The following is a 21,026-nucleotide window of genomic DNA, read 5'->3' as shown; positions in this document are numbered from 1 at the left end:
AGCACTGAAATAGTCCCTTCAGCCCACTATGTTCATGCTGAACATGATGCCAAGTTAAACTATCCTCCCCTGCGTGCACACTAACTATATTCAGCGGGTCAGGCAGCATCTCTGGGGAGAAGGAATAGGTGATGTTTTGGGTCGAGACCCTTCAGCAGAATAGATCGTGCTCCATCTTTGCTGTGCGGCTTTGCAGAGAACTGCTGGCTATCAGCCCTTTGCCCTTCAACGCAACACGCCTGTGTCTGTGTATAGACACAAAATGCTGGAGTAACTCAGCGGGACAGGCAGCATCTCTGGAGAGAAGGAATAGGCGACATTTCGGGTCTTGACCCTTCTTCAGAATCAAATTTAGACTCAAATAGGATGAGGTGAACCCCAACGTTCCTTCATTCTACTCCAGATCCACGCTCTCCACAAATACTTCCTCACCTCCTGCCATATCTCCATCGTCTGTGTTGTGTGCGTTGTAGCAGATGATTCGGAGATGGACGAGAGGACAGATGCAAGGGTATCTGATCCCTTACTCCACCACTGGACGCACCACTGAGCTTTAGCCCGGGCGAGCTGGCATGAGTTTCCTGAATAGACACAAAATGCTGGAGTAACTCAGCGGGACAGGCAGCATCTCTGGAGAGAAGGAATGGGTGACGTTTTGGGTCGAGACCCTTCTTCAGACAGATGTCAGGGGAGTGGGCAGTGCATAGATAAGGAAGCGTAAGGTAAAAACAAAGCCAACAGAGATAAAATGTAGCTGGAGACGGTCAGATTGGTCGGACAACTGGGAAGGAGGAGGGGATGGAGAGAGAGGGAAAGCAAGGGTTAATTGAAGTTAGAGAAGTCAATGTTCATACCGCTGGGGTGTGAGCTGCCCAAGCGAAATATGAGGTGTTGTTCCTCCAATATGCGCTGGGCCTCACTCTGACAATGGAGGAGGCCCAGGACTGAAAGGGCAGTGTGGGAATGGGAGGGGGAGTTCAAGTGGTGATCAACCGGGAGATCAGGTAGCTTTAGGCGGACTGCACTGCACTATGTCTATGTCTTATAGAACAGTAGTACAATGTTTGAAAATGACACAATTCCTTTTCCTGACCCCGTTTGAATAGGATCAATGACCCTGAGCAAAGCAAGGGTCTCTGTTCATTAATTTATTCATGTTGTTGATTTTTTGTACTTCAACAATGTTTTAATAATTTGTTTTAAAGGGATTATTTAAAGAAAATGAATCAAGTTAATTTGAGCAGACGTGTAAAATAATTCACAGGGTTTTGATGCTGGTGAGCTGTCAAAAGGCATCGAGGATTTTCTGGAAACTGGCCTCAGGATATGCTGGGGAGGTAGAGCTTCTCCTGTCAATTAATTGTTCTAATTTCCATCATTTGCGACGGGATGTGATGGAACTGCAGAGCTTTGATCAGATCTGTGGGCTGTGGAAGCAGAGAACTCCCCTCCAGAAGAGGCACAAAGAACCGGAGGAACCCAGCGGGTCAGGCGGCATCGCTGGAGATAAAGGTCAGGTGACGTTTCGGGTCGGGACCCTTCTTCAGACTGATTGCCTTGTTGGGAGAAAAACGAATAACTAAAGACACAACATGCTGGAGTAACTCAGCGGGTCAGGCAGCATCTCTGGAGAACAAGGATAGGTGACTGAAGAAGGGTCCCGACCCGAAACGCCACCCATCCTTTTTCTCCAGAGACGCTGCCTGACCCGCTGAGTTACTCCAGCATTTTGTGTCTTATCTCCGGTGTATACCGGCATCTGCAGTTCCTTCCTACACGTGGATAGATGATGTTTTGGGCAGCGACACTTCCACGGAATGGAGAATGCAAAGTGCTGGAGCAAGACAAAGCATGATTCAATTCAATTCAATTCAATTCAATTCAATTCAACTTTAATGTCATCGCACAAATACAAGTATCAGTACAACGAAATGCAGTTTTGCGTCAGTCCGTAGTAGTTGTACATAAAGAAAAAACAAAAAAAAAATAGAAAGAGGGAAGATACAGAATAATCAGGAAATACAGAATGATTAAACAAAGGGGACGGAGGGACCAGAGAAATCTATCGTCGGGACTCCGAGTTCAGCAATGTGATTGTGTTGTTGTAGAAGCTTTTCCTCATCCTACTAGTACGTGACCTGAGGCTCCTGTACCGCCTCCCTGATGGGAGGAGGGCAAACAGTCCATGGTTGGGGTGTGAGGGGTCCTTGATGACCTTCCCAGCCCGTCTCAGACACCGTTTTTGGTGGAGGGCATCCATGGCAGGGAGCGGGGCACCGATGATGTGCTGCGCGGTTTTCACCACCCGTTGCAGTCGTCTTAAGAATATTTCTGTTATTAAGCCATAGGGTTTCCCCTTCTCCCCGCTTGTTGGTGCCTCATTTGCAGATACACCGCTAGGTGCATAAAACGTAAAAGATAGAACAGCATGACAACAGGCCCTTCGGCCCACAATGTCCATGCTAAACATGATGCCAAATTAAACTAATCTCCTCTGCCTGCACATGATCCATATCTCTCTATTCCCCACATATCCAAGAGGCGTTAAATGCCACTATCATATCTGCTTCCACCACAGCCCCTGGCAGTGCGTTCCAGGCACACAACATTCTCTGTCTCCCTCACACATCTTTAAACCATGTCCCTCTCACCTTAAAGCAATGGCCCTCTAGTCCTTGGCCTTTTCACATTGGGGATAAAGGTTCTGATTGTCTACCCTCATAATTGTCTATGCCCCTCATAATTGTATGTACTTCTATCTGGTCTCCACTCAACCTACGTCAGAGTCATGGAGTCATGCAGCAGGGATACAGGCCCTTCAGCCCAACGTGCCCTCGCCAACCTATATGCACCATCTACACTGTACACAAGACAACATGTACTGTCTTTCCGCTGGCTGGTTAGCACGCAACAAAAACATTGCACTATACACTGTACACGTGACAATAAACTAAACTAAACTAGTCCCACCTGCCTGCATTTGCCCCATGTCCCTCTAAACCTTTCCTATCCATATACCTGTCTGAATGTGTTTTAAACATTGTATAGTACCTGCCTCTGGCATCTTTTACCGTAAACCCTGGGTGAGAGGTTATAGGTTGTGCTGGGATACAATTTAGCTGCTGCCAACTTCATAGTGTCCCATGGACACCAAGTTTTGAGTGGTTAACTATATTCAAATCTATAGAGTCATAGATTGATACAGTGTGGAAACAGGCCCTTCGGCCCACCTTGCCCACAGCGGCCAACATGGCCCAGCTACACTAGTCCCACCTGCCTGTGCCTGGCCCATATCCCTCCAAACCTGTCCTATCCGTGTTCCTGTCCAACTGTTTCTTAAATGTTGGTATGGTCCCAACCTCAACTACCTCCTCTGGCAGCTTGTTCCATACACCTACCATCCTCTGTGTGAAAAAGTTACCCCTCATATTTCTATTAAATCGTTTCCCCTTCAACCTATGTCATCAGGTCCTCGATTCACCTTCTCTGGGCAAGAGACTCTGTGCATCGTCCCGATCTATTCCCCTCATGGTTTTATACACCTCTATAAGATCAAGACAACATTTATCGTCTGTCCACTTTCCTTTTAATATTTAGTTTTACACCATACAGCATGTTGTAGGGTGCACTAACGAGAAAGCAGAACATTATTCTCCCCATTTGGACCATGCTCTATACCCAGTTGGGGCAAAATCTCATAGTTTAATCAGCCAAAAAGTTGCTACCTGAACGGGTGGTGTCAGAGTGCTACATGGAATACAGGAGTTGGGTACATTCCACCAATTATCTGTAATGGAGCCCAGGTAAACACCAGAGCCTATCTTCAAACGTACAGAGTGTGCCGCTGAAAAATCATTTTGCCTGATAGCAGCGTTTGTTTATTTGTTGTTTGCTCTCAAACGCAACTCAATTGCCCGTTTGATAAGGTGAGCTGACCTTCAGGTACGAGGGGGGATTTGTCGCTGCTTGCCAGGCATTTCGGGATTAGGCAACGGCCGTTTTTCACTGCAAGGCATTTGCCGAGTTAATCCGGCGCACGGCTCTTTGAAATGAAGCATTCGGTTGACGTTAGGACGTTAGGAGAGAGGCGGATGCAGTAAAGCTAAAACCAAAGTGATTCACAATTAAATTGCATCCTTTAATAGATTTAGGAGAACAATTAACCGATTAGTATTCAACCTCTCATTCTTCTTCAGGGTCAACATTGAGATTATTTTACTGAGGCTAGCCATTTGCAGGTTGCTGCCTTCTCAATTCTCAGCCTGAAGAAGGGTCTCGACATGGAATGTCACCCATTCCTTCTCTCCAGAGATGTTGCCTGCCCCGCTGAGTTACTCCAGCATTGTGTGTCCGTCTTTGGTTTAAACCAGCATCTGCAGTTCCTTCCGACACATTGCTGACTTCTCCATTCAAAGTAGTTAGGTGTATAAACCCTGCCTGCACATAGTGCCCTGATAAAATTCTGTTTCCGTCTTCTATGAATAGTACGTAGCAAAGTCTTGGCTGAGTTCTGTTGAACAAAATCAGCATTTCATTGTGGCATATCACATCAAGATATTTCATCTACCTTAATTACTTTTAAAGAATTGTTGGCGTTATTTTGCCTCAGAGATTCTCGTACCAAAAGAGAGTGAAGAAGCACTATGGAGAGGCAGGCTTTGGTTTCTATAGCAACAGTGTGGGCCCTGTGTTTTATTAGCAATGCAATCTGCAAGCTGAAGAGATTACCCAAGGCTTCCATGTATTGGATAAAATATGAAACTTCAAACAGATGGCCCAAGGGACTTGAAATTGTGAATCACAAATAACAAGAGGCTTAGAACTATTGATGTTATTTGATTGAACAAGTGCTGTATATTAAAAACTCCAGCCGTGGAATTTTGTGAGAAAATCTTCACAAATGATTTGTGTTGGTTTGGTGATGTGGAAGATGTTTTACCTCTCCAAAAATGATTTTTTTTTAAATGGCAAGCGAAAGGTGAGAGAAAAAAAAAACAATTTAATACAGGACTCATTGATTAGCTGTATTTCTTATCCTGTGCACTTTGTATCTGTGCTGGTGTAAGTTCCTTTAGGAGTAGCAATCCTTGGTATCATTGACCTCATTGTTATTCTGCATTGCCTCCTCTGCAATGAGTTGCATTGTTATCTCTCCAGTTACAGATGGAGAATCATTTGCAATGGGTCCTCTTCATGAACTTCCATTTGGTTCTCAAGCACATTGATTCTGAGGGTAACACAATTGATACAGCGCGGAAACAGACCCCTTCATCCCACGAGTCCGCGCTGACCATCCATCCCCACACACTAACACTATCCTACACATATTAGGGACAATTTACAATTTGTACCGAAGCCAATTAGCGTACAAACCTGTGCGTCTTTGGAGAGCGGGAGGAAACCGAAGATCTCGGAGAAAACCCACGCAGGTCACACACAGGGAGAACGTACAAACGAACGTACAGACAAGCATCTATAGTCAGGATCAAAACATGGTCTCTGGCGCCATAAGGCAGAAGGCCTACTGCTACGCCATCGTTCTGCCCATCACCATTCCTTCACCCTTGGTGAGTTGTTGGGAAAGGAATCCTGGATCTTTCTACCCAATAAATAACTCACCAGCAAATCGTGATAGGCTGTGAATGGTGGTGTAACCCACATCTTGTAAATCATGCAGCTGGTGAGATTAACACTTCATTAAGGGCAACAACAGAAATCTGAAGGAAACCACAACGATCCTCGAGTGGTTCACAGTGTCATCGCACAAATCCTATAATTCAGCGTTAAAGAGATTCAAGATTCAAGATTCAAGATAGATCTAATTGTCACGTGTGCCTGATGGCACAGTGAAATGAATTTCCATACAGCCATACAGTAAAAATCAACAGGACACAACACACTATAGAGTTTGACATAAAACATCCCCACACAGCAGAATCAAAGTTCCCCACTGTGTGGGAAGGCACCAAAGCCAGTCTCTTCCTCCACTATTCCCCGTGGTCAGGGCCTCCCCATGCCCTCCGCAGTTGCCGCTACGGGCGGCCCGATGTCCAGGACCGCACGCCGGGGTGTTAAAAGACCGACGTCGGGGCTGCGGGACGTCCTCAGCGGCGTGGACACAGAGTCGGCCCCCTCCTACCGGAGTCGGCGGCTTCCAATGTCCGCAGGCCGCGCCGGGTGGAGACTGCTGCTGTAGACCCTCTGCAAAGAGTGTGCGGTTATTGAAGAAAGTGTCTGATAACTAAGTGGGATGAATCAATTGAATAAACCCGTATCCAGAGTAGGCAGGAAGCCTTGAAATAACATTCTTCACTTGAAAGCACACAGAGATAAAGCTAGGACATTACCGACAGTAGCAGCAAAGGTCGTTTGGTGATTGCCAGTGAAAATAGTTGTCAATGATTCATACAGAAAAAACCGCTGGCAGAATATAACGTTAGCAAAGCTATGGCATGTATACGAAATATATTTTTATATATCGTTTTGGGTAAGTGTACTACTGCTATACACTTGTCCTGTATCTGAGCTGCTGGTCTAATGTGTATCTAAGTGCTTATGTAAAGTGATACTTGAACTGAACTGTATACAAAACATTAATTTCACTGTACCTTGGTACATGTGACATATAACGAGCCCCACCATACCAAAGTGAACATGTTGCACTGGGAATTTCGATGGGTTAAATCACGCAACATTGAACACAGGTCCTACTGCCCACAACGTCCGTGCCAAACATGAAGTTGGGCAGCACAGTGGCGCAGCGGAAAAGCTGCTGCCTTACAGCGCCAGAGACCCGTGTTTGATCGTGACTATGGGTGATGTTGTACGGAGCCCCTGTGACCTGCGTGGGTTTTCGCTGGGAGCTCTGGTTTCCTCTGACGCTCCAAAGCCATGCAGGTTTGTAGGTTAATTGGCTTGGTATAAATGTAAAGTTGTCCCCAGGGTGTGTAGGGTAGTGTTATCGCTGGTCGGGATGGACTCGGTGGGCCGAAGGGCCTGTTTCCGCGCTGTATCTCTAAAGTAACTAAACTACTTCCAGAATTTTGTGCGATTTGACAGGGAACCTGGAAATGAGTGAGGATATCATCTGACCCGAATCGCCACCTATCCATTCCTTCCGCAGATGCTGCCTGGCCCACTGGGTTATTCCAGCACTTTGTGTTTTACTCGCAAAATGTTAGTGCTCGTTCATGAATGCTGCCCCAGCCCAACCTTGCCAACGAGATCACTGGTTTGGGAGCTGTTGTCAGAGTAGCCTAGGCAACGAGCTGCTCTGCAGCCACTATGTACTGATGGTATATTTTTGGAATGAAAGATTTGGGCCAAGTCAGTTACTTGCTGGATAAACACTCATCCAGTCATCAATTCACTGCACTTCTGATGTGTGTCATGTCGATGGTGGAGGAGAGTTACTTTAGTTCAGTGATACAGTGTGGAAACAGGCCCTTCGGCCCACCCGAGTCCACACCGACCAGCGATCACCCATACACTAGTTCTATGTTAATCCCACTTTCACATCCCATACACCAGGGACAAATTACAGAAGTGAAAACCTGCATGTCTCTGCATGTGCGAGGAGGCCTGAGCACCCAGAGAAAACCCACGCGGTCATAGGAAGAATGTACAATCTCCGTACAGACAGCACGCTGCCGTCAGGATCGAACCCGGGTCTGTGGCACTGTGAGGCAGCAGCTCCACCTCTGCACCACTGTGCCACAATACTTATAACAGCTTCCGATCTGCTCTAAGATGCATGGCATCTATGCAACAGCTCCATCTAAGTTTCTAGTTAATGGTGACCAACTCCTCTTTATGTAGATGGAGGAGGACTCTTTTAGACTTTGGACTTTAGAGATACGAAGTGGAAACAGGCCCTTCAGCTCAATGAGTTGCCGTTGACCAGCAATCACCCAGGTGATGGTGATGTGGCTGAATGTCTATGATAAGTGGTTAGAAACATAGGAAATAGGTGCAGGAGTTGGCCCTTCGGCCCTTCGAGCCAGCACCGCCATTCAATATGATCATGGCTGATCATCCAAAATCAGTCACCCATTCCTGCTTTCTCCCCATATCCATTGATTCATTTTCGCCCTAAGAGCTAAATCTAACTCCCTCTTAAATACATCCAGTGAATTGGCCTCCACTGCCTTCTGTGGCAGAGAATTCCACAGATTCACAAGTCTCTGGGTGAAAACGTTTTTTCTCATCTCAGTCCTAAATGGCCGACCCCTTTATTCTTAAACTCGTTCGACTCTTTAACTGGTCATTACCTGAGGATTGTGTGACGTGGGTGTCTCTCCTCTACCCATGTCTGAGTGCAGTATTGATGTCGACACACATGCTTCATTTTTCATTGAGTTATAAGCAGAATTGAAATTGAACAATGCACAAACATTCACAAGCACCTCCATGTAATTTAATTTAATGGGAACCTGAGGAATATCTCTTTTACACAAAGGGTGGTGGGTGTATGGAACAGGCTGCCGGAGGAGATAGTTGAAGCACTTACTATCCCACTACTTAAGAAACATTTAGACAATAGACAATAGACAATAGGTGCAGGAGTAGGCCATTAGGTCCTTCGAGCCAGCACCGCCATTCAATGTGATCATGGCTGATCATCCCCAATCAGTACCCCTTTCCTGCCTTCTCCCCATATCCCCTGACTCCGCTATTTTTAAGAGCCCTATCTAGCTCTCTCTTGAAAGCATCCAGAGAACCTGCCTCCACCGCCCTCTGAGGCAGAGAATTCCACAGACTCACCACTCCCTGCTTTAGACAAATACATGGATAGATGAAGAAGGGTTTCGGCCCGAAACGTCGCCTATTTTCTTCGCTCCATAGATGCTGCTGCACCCGCTGAGTTTCTCCAGCAATTTTGTGTACCTTCGATCTCCCAGCATCTGCAGTTCCTTCTTGAACACATGGATAGTGTAGGTTTAGAGGGATGTGGGGCAAAAACAGGCAGGTGGGACTAGTGTAGATGGGGCATGTTGGTCAGTGTGGGCATGTTGTGCTGAAGGACCTATTTCCACACTGTATGACTGTGACTCTATCTCCAATACAATGGAAGGAAGGAAGGTGATTGTTGAAGACACTAAAGATAGCTGGGCGTGAGATACTGCGCTTCAGCTCATCCAGTGACACTCTATGGCTGAGCTTCATCTCCAACAACGACTGCCATCTTCTTTTGTGCAGGGTCTATCTACTGTCACTAATGTGAACTGAGCTTCACCTTTCCTTTGGTGAATTAAAACATTTGAAATTGGAGAATGTGGAACAGTGCACGACAAGAACAGGCTCTACTGCCCAGGTGTCTGCGCTGAACATGGTGTCAGATTAAACTAATCTCTTCGCCCTGCATGTGATCCATATCCCTCCATTCCTGGTGGTTTCTCGTCCCTGTCTAAAAACCTCTTAAATGACACTTTCATATGAGCTTCCACCATCATCCCAGCAGTGTGTTGTAGGCTCCTACCAGTCCTTGTGTGAAAAAAAGCTTGCCCTGCACATTCCATTTAAGCTTTACCCCTCTGACCATAAGGCTGTGTCCTTTAGTATCTGAAATCTGAATTGTCAACATACATGCTGAGTGTTCCTTCTTTAGAAATCTAGGGCGGCACGGTGGCGCTGCGGTAGAGTTGCTGCCTTACAGCGCTGCCAGCGCCGGAGACCCTGGTTCGATCCTGTCTACGGGTGCTGTCTGTATGTGGTTTGTGCGTTCTCCGAGATCTTCTGTTTCCTCCCACACTCCAAAGACGTACAGGTTTGTAGGTTAATTGGCTTACTGTATGTCTAAATTGTCCCTAGTGTGTAGGATAGCATTAGTGTGTGGGGGTCGCTAGTCGGTGCGGTCGCGATGGGCCGAATGGCCTGTTTCCGCGCTGTATCTCTTAACTAAAACCTAAACTAAACTAAAGGTATGACTCAAGAGCAACATGTTCAATGAAAGTTGAGGGGAGACCAGATAGAAGTACATACAATTATGAGGGGCATAGACAGGGTAGACAATCAGAACCTTTATCCCCAATGTGAAAAGGCCAAGGACTAGAGGGCCATTGCTTTAAGGTGAGAGGGACATGGTTTAAAGATGTGTGAGGGAAACAGAGAATGTTGTGTGCCTGGAACGCACTGCCAGGGGCTGTGGTGGAAGCAGATACGATAGTGGCATTTAACGCCTCTTGGATATGTGGGGAATAGAGAGATATGGATCATGTGCAGGCAGAGGAGATTAGTTTAATTTGGCATCATGTTTAGCATGGACATTGTGGGCCGAAGGGCCTGTTGTCATGCTGTTCTATCTTCTACGTTTTATGCACCTAGCGGTGTATCTGCAAATGAGGCACCAACAAGCGGGGAGAAGGGGAAACCCTATGGCTTAATAACAGAAATATTCTTAAGATGATGACCTGTCATGCTTTGTCCTGCTCCAGCACTTTGCGTCCTCCATTCCGTAGAAGTGTCGCTGCCCAAAACATCACCTATCCACGTGTAGGAAGGAACTGCAGATGCTGGTATACACTGGAGATAAGACACAACATGCTGGAGTAACTCAGCGGGTCAGGCAGCATCTTTGGAGAAAAAGGATGGGTGACGTTTCGGGTCGGGACCCTTCTTCAGTCACCTATCCTTGTTCTCCAGAGATGCTGCCTGACCCGCAGAGTTACTCCAGCATGTTGTGTCTTTAGTTATTTGTTTTTCTCCCAACAAGGCAATCAGTCTGAAGAAGGGTCCCGACCCGAAACGTCACCTGACCTTTATCTCCAGAGATGCTGCCTGACCCGCTGGGTTCCTCCGGCTCTTTGTGTCTCTTCTGGAGGGGAGTTCTCTGCTTCCACAGCCCACAGATCTGATCAAAGCTCTGCAGTTCCATCACATCCCGTCGCAAATGATGGAAAGTAGAACAATTAATTGACAGGAGAAGCTCTACCTCCCCGGCATATCCTGAGGCCAGTTTCCAGAAAATCCTCGATGCCTTTTGACAGCTCACCAGCATCAAAACCCTGCGAATTATTTTACACGTCTGCTCAAATTAACTTGATTCCTTTAAATTTTTAGAAATTCCTTTAAACCAAATTGTTAAAACATTGTTGAAGTACAAAAAATTAACAACATGAATAAATTAATGAACAGAGACCCTTGCTTTGCTCAGGGTCATTGATCCTATTCAAACGGGGTCAGGAAAAGGAATTGTGTCATTTTCAAACATTGTACTACTGTTCTATAAGACATAGACATAGTGCAGTACAGTCCGCCTAAAGCTACCTGATCTCCCGGTTGATCAACACTTTAACTCCCCCACACATTCCCACACTGACCTTTCAGTCCTGGGCCTCCTCCATTGTCAGAGTGAGGCCCAGTGCAAATTGGAGGACCAACACCTCATATTTCGCTTGGGCAGCTCACACCCCAGCGGTATGAACATTGACTTCTCTAACTTCAATTAACCCTTGCTTTCTCTCTCTCTCCATCCCCTCCTCCTTCCCAGTTCACCCACCAGTCTCACTGTCTCCCACTACATTTTATCTCTGTTTGCTTTGTTCAGAGATACATGTGTAGAATAGTGTTAATGTGCGGTGATTGCTGGTCGGTGTTTTTGTACAGGGCCTGTTTTTGCGCTGTACCTCTAAACTAAACTGCCCTGTGTTTCTTTGCCGGAGCAAGTTGTTCCCTTTGGCACAGACCATGAATCTGCGATTCTTTCCATAAGGTCATAAGTGATAGGAGCAGAATTAGGCCATTCGGCCCATTAAGTCTACTCCGCCTTTCAATCCTGGCTGATCTATCTCTCCCTCCTAACCCCACCCTCCGAACTTCCCCCCATAATAACCCCTGACACCCGTACTAATCAAGAATCTAATCTATCTCTTAAAACCTTAAAATATCCATTGACTTGGACTCCATGCTGCAAAGGTCACTGTGGCCATTTCCTCCCCATTCCTTACCCCTTTCTTCTTGATAAGTGGTCCCAACATTTCCTGGCCGGCCCTGATTTGCTGACTCACCGTCAGAAATGTAGCAGAAGGAAGTTGGAAGCTTGATGTTGTCGAGCTGGAAAAGGTGCAAAGAAGATTTACGGGGATGTCGCCAGGACTCGAGGGTCTGAGCTACAGGGAGAGGTTGAGCAGGCTAGGACTCTATTCCTTGAAGCGCAGGAGGATGAGGGGGTGATCTAATAGTGTACAAAACCATGAGAGGAATAGATTGGGTAGATGCAAAGAGTCTCTTGCCCAGAGTAGGGGAATCGAGAACCAGAGGATATACCTGTAGGTTTAAGGTGAGGGGGGAAAGATTAAATAGGAACCTAAAGGGTACCTTTTTCACACAAAGGGTGGTGGGTGTATGGAACGAGCTGCCGGAGGAGGTAGTTGAGGCAGGTACAATCGCAACGTTTAAGAAACATTTAGACAGGTACATGAATAGAACAGGTTTGGAGGGATATGGGCTAAACGCAGGCAGGTGGGACTAGTGTAGCTGGGACATGTTGGCCGGCATGGGCAAGTTGGGCCAAAGGTCCTTTTTTTATGCCCTAAGACTCCATGACTCTGTGACTAAGTGAAGTCTATTTATTCATGTGTGTATATATTTATATTATGGTATATGGACACACTGATCTGTTTTGTAGTAAATGCCTACTATGCTCTGTGTGCTGAAGCAAAGCAAGAATTTCATTGCCCTATACAGGGACACATGACAATAAACTCACTTGAACTTGAACTTGAGCTTGAAGGAAACATAATGGGAATAGAAATGGTGGATGAGGAAAGCTGGAAAAAGATAAAGAGGAAAAGGAAGTGAAAGTTGGACAATGGCTCCTCAGCGAGCCTGAGACAATGAGGAACATATGAAGATACTCAATAGCAGGATGCATAATATTAGCTGGTCTTCTGAGATATGTTATTGACAAAGTAGACATTGTGCAGACCACCATCTCCAGCTACCTGGGTGGATGGTAGTGAGAAGACAGTGAGGTGACTGACTGGGATGGTCTGATTTGGACCTCAATGAAGTGGGTCAGAGAGGGTTGGGACTGGGATAAGATGATGGGTTGGAATGGGGAGAAATGTCAGACAATATAACAAAGTCTGGTGAAGGGGTGGGATGAGGAAAGAGAGCTGGAAGGGTTGGGACGGGACGGTACGCCACTGTCGAAGAGAGATGTTCCTAGCAAAGGAATTCAATGTCCCTGACCTACTCATAGAGGACCCAGTCAGTAGGAGCAAAGCAAGGTTCATCAGTGTGAAAGCCTGTGCCATCTGTGAGCTACATATATATATATGTGTGTGTGCGTGTGTATGTGTATGTGTGTGTGCGTGTGTGTGTGTATCTATATATACTTTTAAAACTCTGTGTGTGTGTATGTGTTTGCCTCCGTGTCCTTCCCTGTGCCTCCGTGTCTCCCTCTCTGTGCCTCCGTCTCCCCCTCCGTGCCGGCGAATTGGGGGCTATGTGTGAGTGGATAGGGCAGGGCATGGGGAAAAAGGAGTGTATTAATATAATATCAATGGGGGTGGTTCGTGTGTGTGAGAGAGGTTGGTTAGTGTATGTGTGACGCCTCAGGCCGCCCCCTCCCCTCGCAACCGTGCGTTTGGGGAACAGACCCAACGGGTCTGCACTTGGTCTAGTATATATATATATATCTTCCAAAATGTCAGACATGCTGCTTTGGCAAGCATTATATGTCATTCAACACCGCTGTACAAGTTCTCTGTGTATTGGTACGTCATAAGGCTGGAGGACTTGGAACAAAAATCTTGGGCTTCACAGACTTTCCAGTTAGATCACAGATTCCCTTTTTGCAAATGAATGCCATCAAACTTGAATGGCACATCGTCTGGAGACATGGCATGGTGAGATCTAGGTTTTTTGACAAGTGAGTTCCGATGATAGTGTCTCTCCAAATTAGCCTTTGAAGCTAAGCAAATGGGAAAAGATAAATGCCAATCAGAAAAAAGGAGCGCAACACAGCAGCACAGCGGTAGAGTTGCTGCCTTATAGCGCTTACAGCGCCAGAGACCCGGGTGTTTGTACGTTCTCCCCGGGACCTGCATGGGTTTCTCTCCGAGATCTTCGGTTTCCTCCCTCACTCCAATGACGTGCATTGGTGAATTGGCTTGGATTTATATACTTGCTAAAAGTGTAAATTGTCCCTAGTGTGTGTAGGCTTGTGTTAATGTGCGGGGATCGCTGGAACTAAAGGGCCTGACCCACTTGGGCGTCATTTGCGCCTCATTTACGCGACATTATTTAGGCGTCACGCCGCAATATGTGCGCGCATGCCGTGCATTATGCACACATGGCGTGCATTACATGCGCATGGTGCATGGTGACGTAGGCAGTCGCGCAGTCTGCGCCCCAGGATGTTGGGATTCACAAAATCTTCGTGCGCCGCCTTCGCGACGCTCAAATGACGCCCAAGTGGGACAGGCCCTTATAGGATAAACATCAGAAAGAGAGACTGGCCAATCAGACTGCTTTTGGTGGGAACAGCTGTGGGATGAATGTTGTATCACAATGATTGAATCTCCTTGTTCTTCTCCGAAGAAACACCATGGGACTTGTCAAGATCTCGCCTGCCACTTAATTTTTCGAAACGTTTTTCTTTCAGATATTTGAAGCCAGACGCTGACAAGAAATCAAAGCATAAGACAGCTGTCAAAAAGAAAACCCTTAATCCAGAATTTAATGAGGTATTAATGCATCTTATTTTATATGCGGAGGTCATGATAGCTTATAGGGAACATCTTCATTTGTTAAGATTGCAGTGTAACAAATCAGCAATACATTGTTGACTAGGTTTTGTTGCTCTACTGAGGACTGTGCTTGGTGTTGCGTGGTTTATTATGTACAAAGTGGATATTACCCACTGCTGGAGAAATATAGAACTGAAAAGGTTGTATAGTCCCCTCAGCACAGAAGCTGAACAGCAAATTGGCTACCTAATATGTAGGAAGAAACTGCAGATACTGGGTCACACTGAAGGTAGACACAAAAAGGTGGAGTAACTCAGCGGGTCATGCAGCATCTCTGGAGAGAAGGAATGGGTGACACTTCGAAACATCACCTATTCATTTTCTTCAGAGATGCAGCCTGACCCGCTGAGTTACTCCGGCTTTTTGTGTCTGTCTACTTAATCTCCTTAGGGGGAAAAAAAACACAGTGCTGGAGGAATTCAGTGGTCAGGCAGCATCTGTGGAGGAAATGGACAGACGCCGTTTCAGGTCAGGATCCTTCTTCAGATGTTGCCTCCCCATTGCCCTACACAGATGCGGCCTAACCTTCCAGCATTTGCGCTGTGCTCAAGATTCCAGCATCTGCAGTTCCTCGCGTCTCCATTCTCTTAGAAAACTGTGTATACAGAAAGAGTGGACAAGGAAGAAAGTTGATTTCCGTTTCATGTTTCTCTTTGACGAAATGCCTCAATCGGAGTCTGGTGCAGCTATCTTCATGGTGACTGCTGAATAATATAAAAGCTTAGAGTTGTGCATGAAAAAGGGTCACATGGACATGATAGAGAGGGAACGCAGACCTGGTGTGAATGATAATGCACAAGGAGGAAAGGGAGAAAGACGGACTAAAATTGGATAAAGTTGAGATATACTGTAAGCAGCATTGACAGGATAGGTCGGGGGGAGTTCCCCCTCGCCACGGGTACCATGTAATCCCGTGCTACCTGCTCCATGGTCGGATAGTCGGTGACTAAACCGTCTCCCCCACCTGGTTTGCCAGGTGAGGAGGGGGCTGTGGACCCCCAGCAGGACCAAAAACAAGACCTGCCAAAGGGCGGATGAGCTCCTAGCGAGCCAACGGCCATCCACACTTCAATAGAAGTTGCGATCGCTGTCGTACACGGCATTGTAATGCACCATGCCCATTGATGTTTTCATCGATGATGATGATGAACATTGTATGGTTCGATGACTTAAACATTAACTTCCAATATTAGCAGTGTGTCTCCCTACAGATCGCACCAAGTTTTGAAACTTGAACGCATGCTTTACATGCGGAGATAAGCCTTCCAATGTGTGCTTCAGAAATGCTGTCAATTTTCATGCTTTATAATATCCATGATAAAACTGTAGAATTAGGACAATGCAATTTAGTCCAGTACTAATGTCAACTGAGCCCTCTCATTCTAATGCAAAACGCTAAGTGATGGAGTGACTCGGTGGGACAGGCAGCATCTGTGGAGGATATGGATAGTCGATGCTTCAGGTTTGGACCCTTCTTCAGACTCCTGTCCATTCCCTCCACAGACGCTGCCTGACCCACTGAGTTCATCCAGCGCCTTGTGTTTTCCACAAGATTCCAGCATCTGCAGTTCCTTGTGTTACTAACTTACCCCGCAAAATGTAACTTAGCTTTTCATTATTATTAAATTAATTTACAGAAGAGCGAAGGGACATTTTGTAAGTGTTGGAGGGTTACATTTGCCTGAGTATCTCCTAATCCCGACTGTAGTTTAGATTTTATTTTAGACTTTAGAGATACAGCATGGAAACAGGCCCTTCGGCCCACTGAGTCTGCACCGACCAGTGACCACCCTATACACTAACGCACACACACACACACACACACACACACACACACACACACACACACACACACACACACACACACACACACACACACACACACACACACACACACACACACACACACACACACACACACACACACACGGGACAATTTTACAACTTACCAAAGCCAATTAAGCTACAAACCTTTAGTTCTTTGTCGTGTGGGAGGAAACCCGGAGCACCAGGAGAAAACCCACTTGGTCTCAGGGAGAACGTACAATCTCCGAGCAGGCAGCACCCGTAGTCAGGATAGAACCCGGGTCTCTGACGCTGTGCGGCAGCAACTCCTACTGTTGTCAAATTTACAGATAATCCCGATTTGTATCAGGAAAAAATTAAATGCATCAACTGTCATAATTTAATTGAGTTACAAAGAAATGAAAATGTATTTGTAAATCAGTAATTCACTTTTGGAAGCTACGAAGCCCAAAGCCCAGTGTGCCCTTTTATCTCAAGTTGTTATGATTGATTGTGTAAGAAGGAACTGCAGATGCTGGTTTAAACCAAAGATAGACACAAAAAGCTGGAGTAACTCAGCGGGACAGGCAGCATCGCTGGAGAGAAGGAACGGGTGACGTTTCGGGTCGAGACCCTTCTTCAGACTGGTTAGGGATAAGGGAGACGAGAGATATAGGCGATGATGTGGAGAGATGAAGAACAATGAATGAAAGATGTGCAAAAAAGTAACGATGATAAAGGAAACAGGCCATTGTTAGCTGTTAGGTAGACAAAATTGCTGGAGAAACTCAGCGGGTGCAGCAGCATCTATGGAGCGAAGGAAATAGGCGACGTTTCGAGCCGAAACCCTTCTTCAGACTGTTTGTTGGGTGCAAATGAGAAGCTGGTGCGACTTGGGTGGGGGAGGGATAGAGAGAGAGAATGACAGGGCTATCTGAAGTGAGAGAAATCAATATTCATACCACTGGGCTGTAAGCTGCCCAAGTGAAATATGAGATGCTGTTCCTCCAATTTGCATTCAGCCTCATGGAGGAGATTGAGGACAGAAAGGTCAGTGTAGGAATGGGAAGGAGAGTTAAATTGTCCGGCAACCAGGAGATCAGGTTTGTTCAGGTGGGCTGAGCGAAGGTGTTCTGCGAAACGATCGCCCAGTGTGCGTTTGGTCTCGCCGATGTATAAGAGTCCACATCTTGAACAATGGATACAGTAGATGAGGTTGGAGGAGGTTCAAGTGAACCTCTGCCTAACTTGAAAGGACTGTCGGGGTCCCTGGACAGTCGGGGGAGGACGTATATCGACAGGTGTTTCATCTTCTGTGGTTGAAGGGGAAGGTACCTGGGGAGGGGGTGGTTTGGGATCTTATAGTCAGCAAACTACAAATAAAGGAAACCAGGATTAACTCACAGAAGTGATAACCAGAATTGAAATGTTTCCATTTCGCAACAAATCATTGAGAAAAAATACCTGTGTTTTATGGAGGCTTAAACGAGAGGACTATTAAATAGTAATGTATTTGAATCATTTTAACAGGAGACGTACAGTAGGATTGAAAATTAAAATTCTCCTCTTGGATAGTCAAACTAGATCTCCTGCCTTTCATTGCACCTGCCTGATTCCAATCCAATGATCCTATTTGAATTAACATTGTTGAAATCATGAGAGGAATCGATCCAGTAGATGCACAGAGTCTCGTGCCCAGATTCGGCGAATCGAGGACCAGAGGACATAGGTTCAAGGTGAAGGGGAAAAGATTAAATAGGAATCTGAGAGGTAACTTATTCACACAAAGGGTGGTGGGTGTATGGAACGGGCTGCCAGAGGAGGTAGTTGAGGCTGGGACTATCCCAACGTTTAAGATGCAGTCAGATAAGTACATGGATAGGACAGGTTTGGCGGGATATAGACTAAACGTGGGCAGGTGGGGCTAGTGGAGCTGGGAGTGGGACATGTTAGCCGGTGTGGGCAAGTTCAGCCGAAGGGCCTATTTCTTTGCTGTATCACTCTATCACTCTATGATGGTTCTGGGCAAGTTGTGGCCCTGGATAGTCACCTGTTCAGTGATAATTAAAGATAAAATATACACCCCACTTTAAAGATCGACACAAAATGCTGGAGTAACTTAGTGGGACAGACATCATCTCTGGATAGAGGAAATGGGTGACATTTCGACCCATTCAGTCAAGGGAGAGGGGAACACAGAGATATGGAAGGGTAAGGTGTGAAAACGAGACATCAAAGGGGGTGAAGTTCAAGGTAAATGTAGAATAGATCATTGTTAGCTAGGGGAAGATTACAACAAAGATAAAATGTAATCAGGAAGACAGTCAGACTGTCCGCAGAGAGTTGTCCCCTTTGATGCCTTGTTTTCACACCTTACCCTTCCATATCTCTGTGTCTCGCTGGCTCTCAGTCTGAAACTAGAAACATAGAAATTAGGTGCAGGAGTAGGCCATTCGGCCCCGAGCCTTCACCGCCATTCATATGATCATCTCCAACTCAGTATCCCGTCCTCGCTGGCCCCTCAGTCTTGCCACAAGGGCCACATCTAAGAAAGGAACTGGCCTCAACCCTCTGTGGCAAGAGTTCGTTCACCACTCTCAAAAAAGTTCTTCTCTCTCTTTTAAAGGATTCCCCCCTTTATCCTTAGATGACCCCTGTCCTGGACCCCTAACATTGAACAACCTTCCTGCATTACTGTCCAACCCCTTTTTTGTGTTTTTATAAGATCCCTATCTCCTAAATTCTAGAGTAAACCGGTCTATCTGCAGTGTCCTTGCTACAACCGTCCCACTCCCTCTATGGCAAGTTGAAATGCAAAGATGAGCAATACTCCAGTTGCTCACCAAGTTGTAGAACTGCAGTGAACCTCTTTCCTATATCAAATCCTTTTGCAATGAAATCTATCATATAATTCGTTTTCTTTACTGCCTGCTGCACCTGCATGCCTACCTTCAATGATTTGTGTACCATACAGAAAACCCCCTTTCCCAATGGCCACCATTTAGATAATAGTCTGCTTTGGGATTACGCCACCAAAATGGAAAATCAAATTTATTTTATACACCTGCCAAACATTGGATTTCACCCAGCCTATCCAAGTCACCTGCAGTCTCCTGCATCCTCCTCACAGCTAACACACTGCCCCCCAGCTTAGTAACCTGGAGATATTGTTCAATCCCTCATCCAGATCATTAATATATATTGTAAATAGCTGGGGTCCCAGCACTGAGCCTTGCAACCCCACTAGTCACTGCCTGCCATTGTGAAAAACCCGTTTACTCCTACTCTTTGCTTCCTGTTTGCCAGCCAGTTCTCTAGACAAAAATGAACCCCCAATCCGTGGCTTTAAGTTTGTATACTATTCTCTTATGTGGGACCTTGTCGAAAGCCTTCTGGAAGTCCAGATACATCACATCCACTGGTTCTCCCCTATCCACGCTACTAGTTACATCCTCGAAAAATTCTATAAGAAGGGTCTCGCCCTGACACGTCACCCATTCCTTCTATCCAGAGATGCTGCCTGCCTCCTTGAGTTACTCCAGCTTTTTGTGTCTATCTTCAGTGTAAACCGGCATCTGCAGTTCCTTGCTACACGCTCCACTTTTAGTCAAGTTGAAATGCAAAGATGAGAAACCTCAGTTGCAGTTCTTGGTGTTTTTCTTTCAATTAGGAATTTTTCTACGAGATCAAGCAAGCGGATTTGTCTAAGAAAACTCTGGAAGTAACTGTGTGGGATTACGACATTGGAAAATCAAATGATTTCATCGGTAAGTGGATTTGAATTATTACTGCAGCCTGTAATATTCGTAATGGCAATGTTGGATTTAAGTTAAAGAAAGAACTGCAGATGCTGGAAAAATGGAAGGTAGACAAAAATTCTGGAGAAAATCAGCGGGTGAGGCAGCATCTATGGAGCGAAAAAAATAGGTGATGTTTCGGGTCGAGACCCTAAGAGTCTCATTGAAACTCATTGAAACTCAGCGGGTGAGGCAGTATCTCTGGAGCAAAGGAATAGATGACGTTTCGGGTCGAGATCCTAAGAGTCTCATGGAAACTCATTGAAACTCAGCGGGTGAGGCAGCATCTATGGAGCAAAGGAATAGGTGACGTTTCGGGTCGAGACCCTATGGGTCTCGACCTGAAACGTCACCTATTCCTTCGCCCCATAGATGCTGCCTCACCCGCTGAGTTTCCCCGGCATTTTTGTCTACCTGTTGGATTTAAGACTCATTCAATGAGATGTAAAGCCTCATTCCGTTCCTTTATTAATATATCGTGATGGTTCTGGATTGGATGGTTGAAAGACTTTGGTGGGTCAGGCAGTGAGTCATTTGTAGCCGCTGACTTGCCCTCTGGTCATTTGAACTTTTTGATGAATGTTGATGGTGGAAGAACCCAGTAAAGCAATGCAGTTGAAGATCAAGGATAGACAGTCTTTGCCCAGTGCACGTGTGGCCTTTGTGTACCTCTCATTGAAACCGACCGAAA

General features: G+C 46.0%; 1 protein-coding gene across 1 annotated transcript in view; it reads left to right on the top strand.

Moving 5' to 3' along the window:
- The window catches only part of doc2b (double C2-like domains, beta), a 213,396-nt gene that overhangs the window by 187,769 nt on the left and 4,601 nt on the right, over positions 1 to 21,026 (top strand). The window contains exons 7-8 of the mRNA XM_055658071.1: positions 14,609 to 14,690; positions 20,209 to 20,305. Coding sequence (XP_055514046.1) covers positions 14,609 to 14,690; positions 20,209 to 20,305 — 179 coding nt within the window. The remainder of the gene's footprint in view (positions 1 to 14,608; positions 14,691 to 20,208; positions 20,306 to 21,026) is intronic.

This window comes from Leucoraja erinacea, chromosome 28 (genome assembly GCF_028641065.1).
Source record: "Leucoraja erinacea ecotype New England chromosome 28, Leri_hhj_1, whole genome shotgun sequence".
Lineage (NCBI taxonomy): Eukaryota > Metazoa > Chordata > Chondrichthyes > Rajiformes > Rajidae > Leucoraja > Leucoraja erinaceus.
The sequence above is the reverse complement of the archived record's forward strand: the minus strand, read 5'-3'. Positions and strand labels throughout refer to the sequence as shown.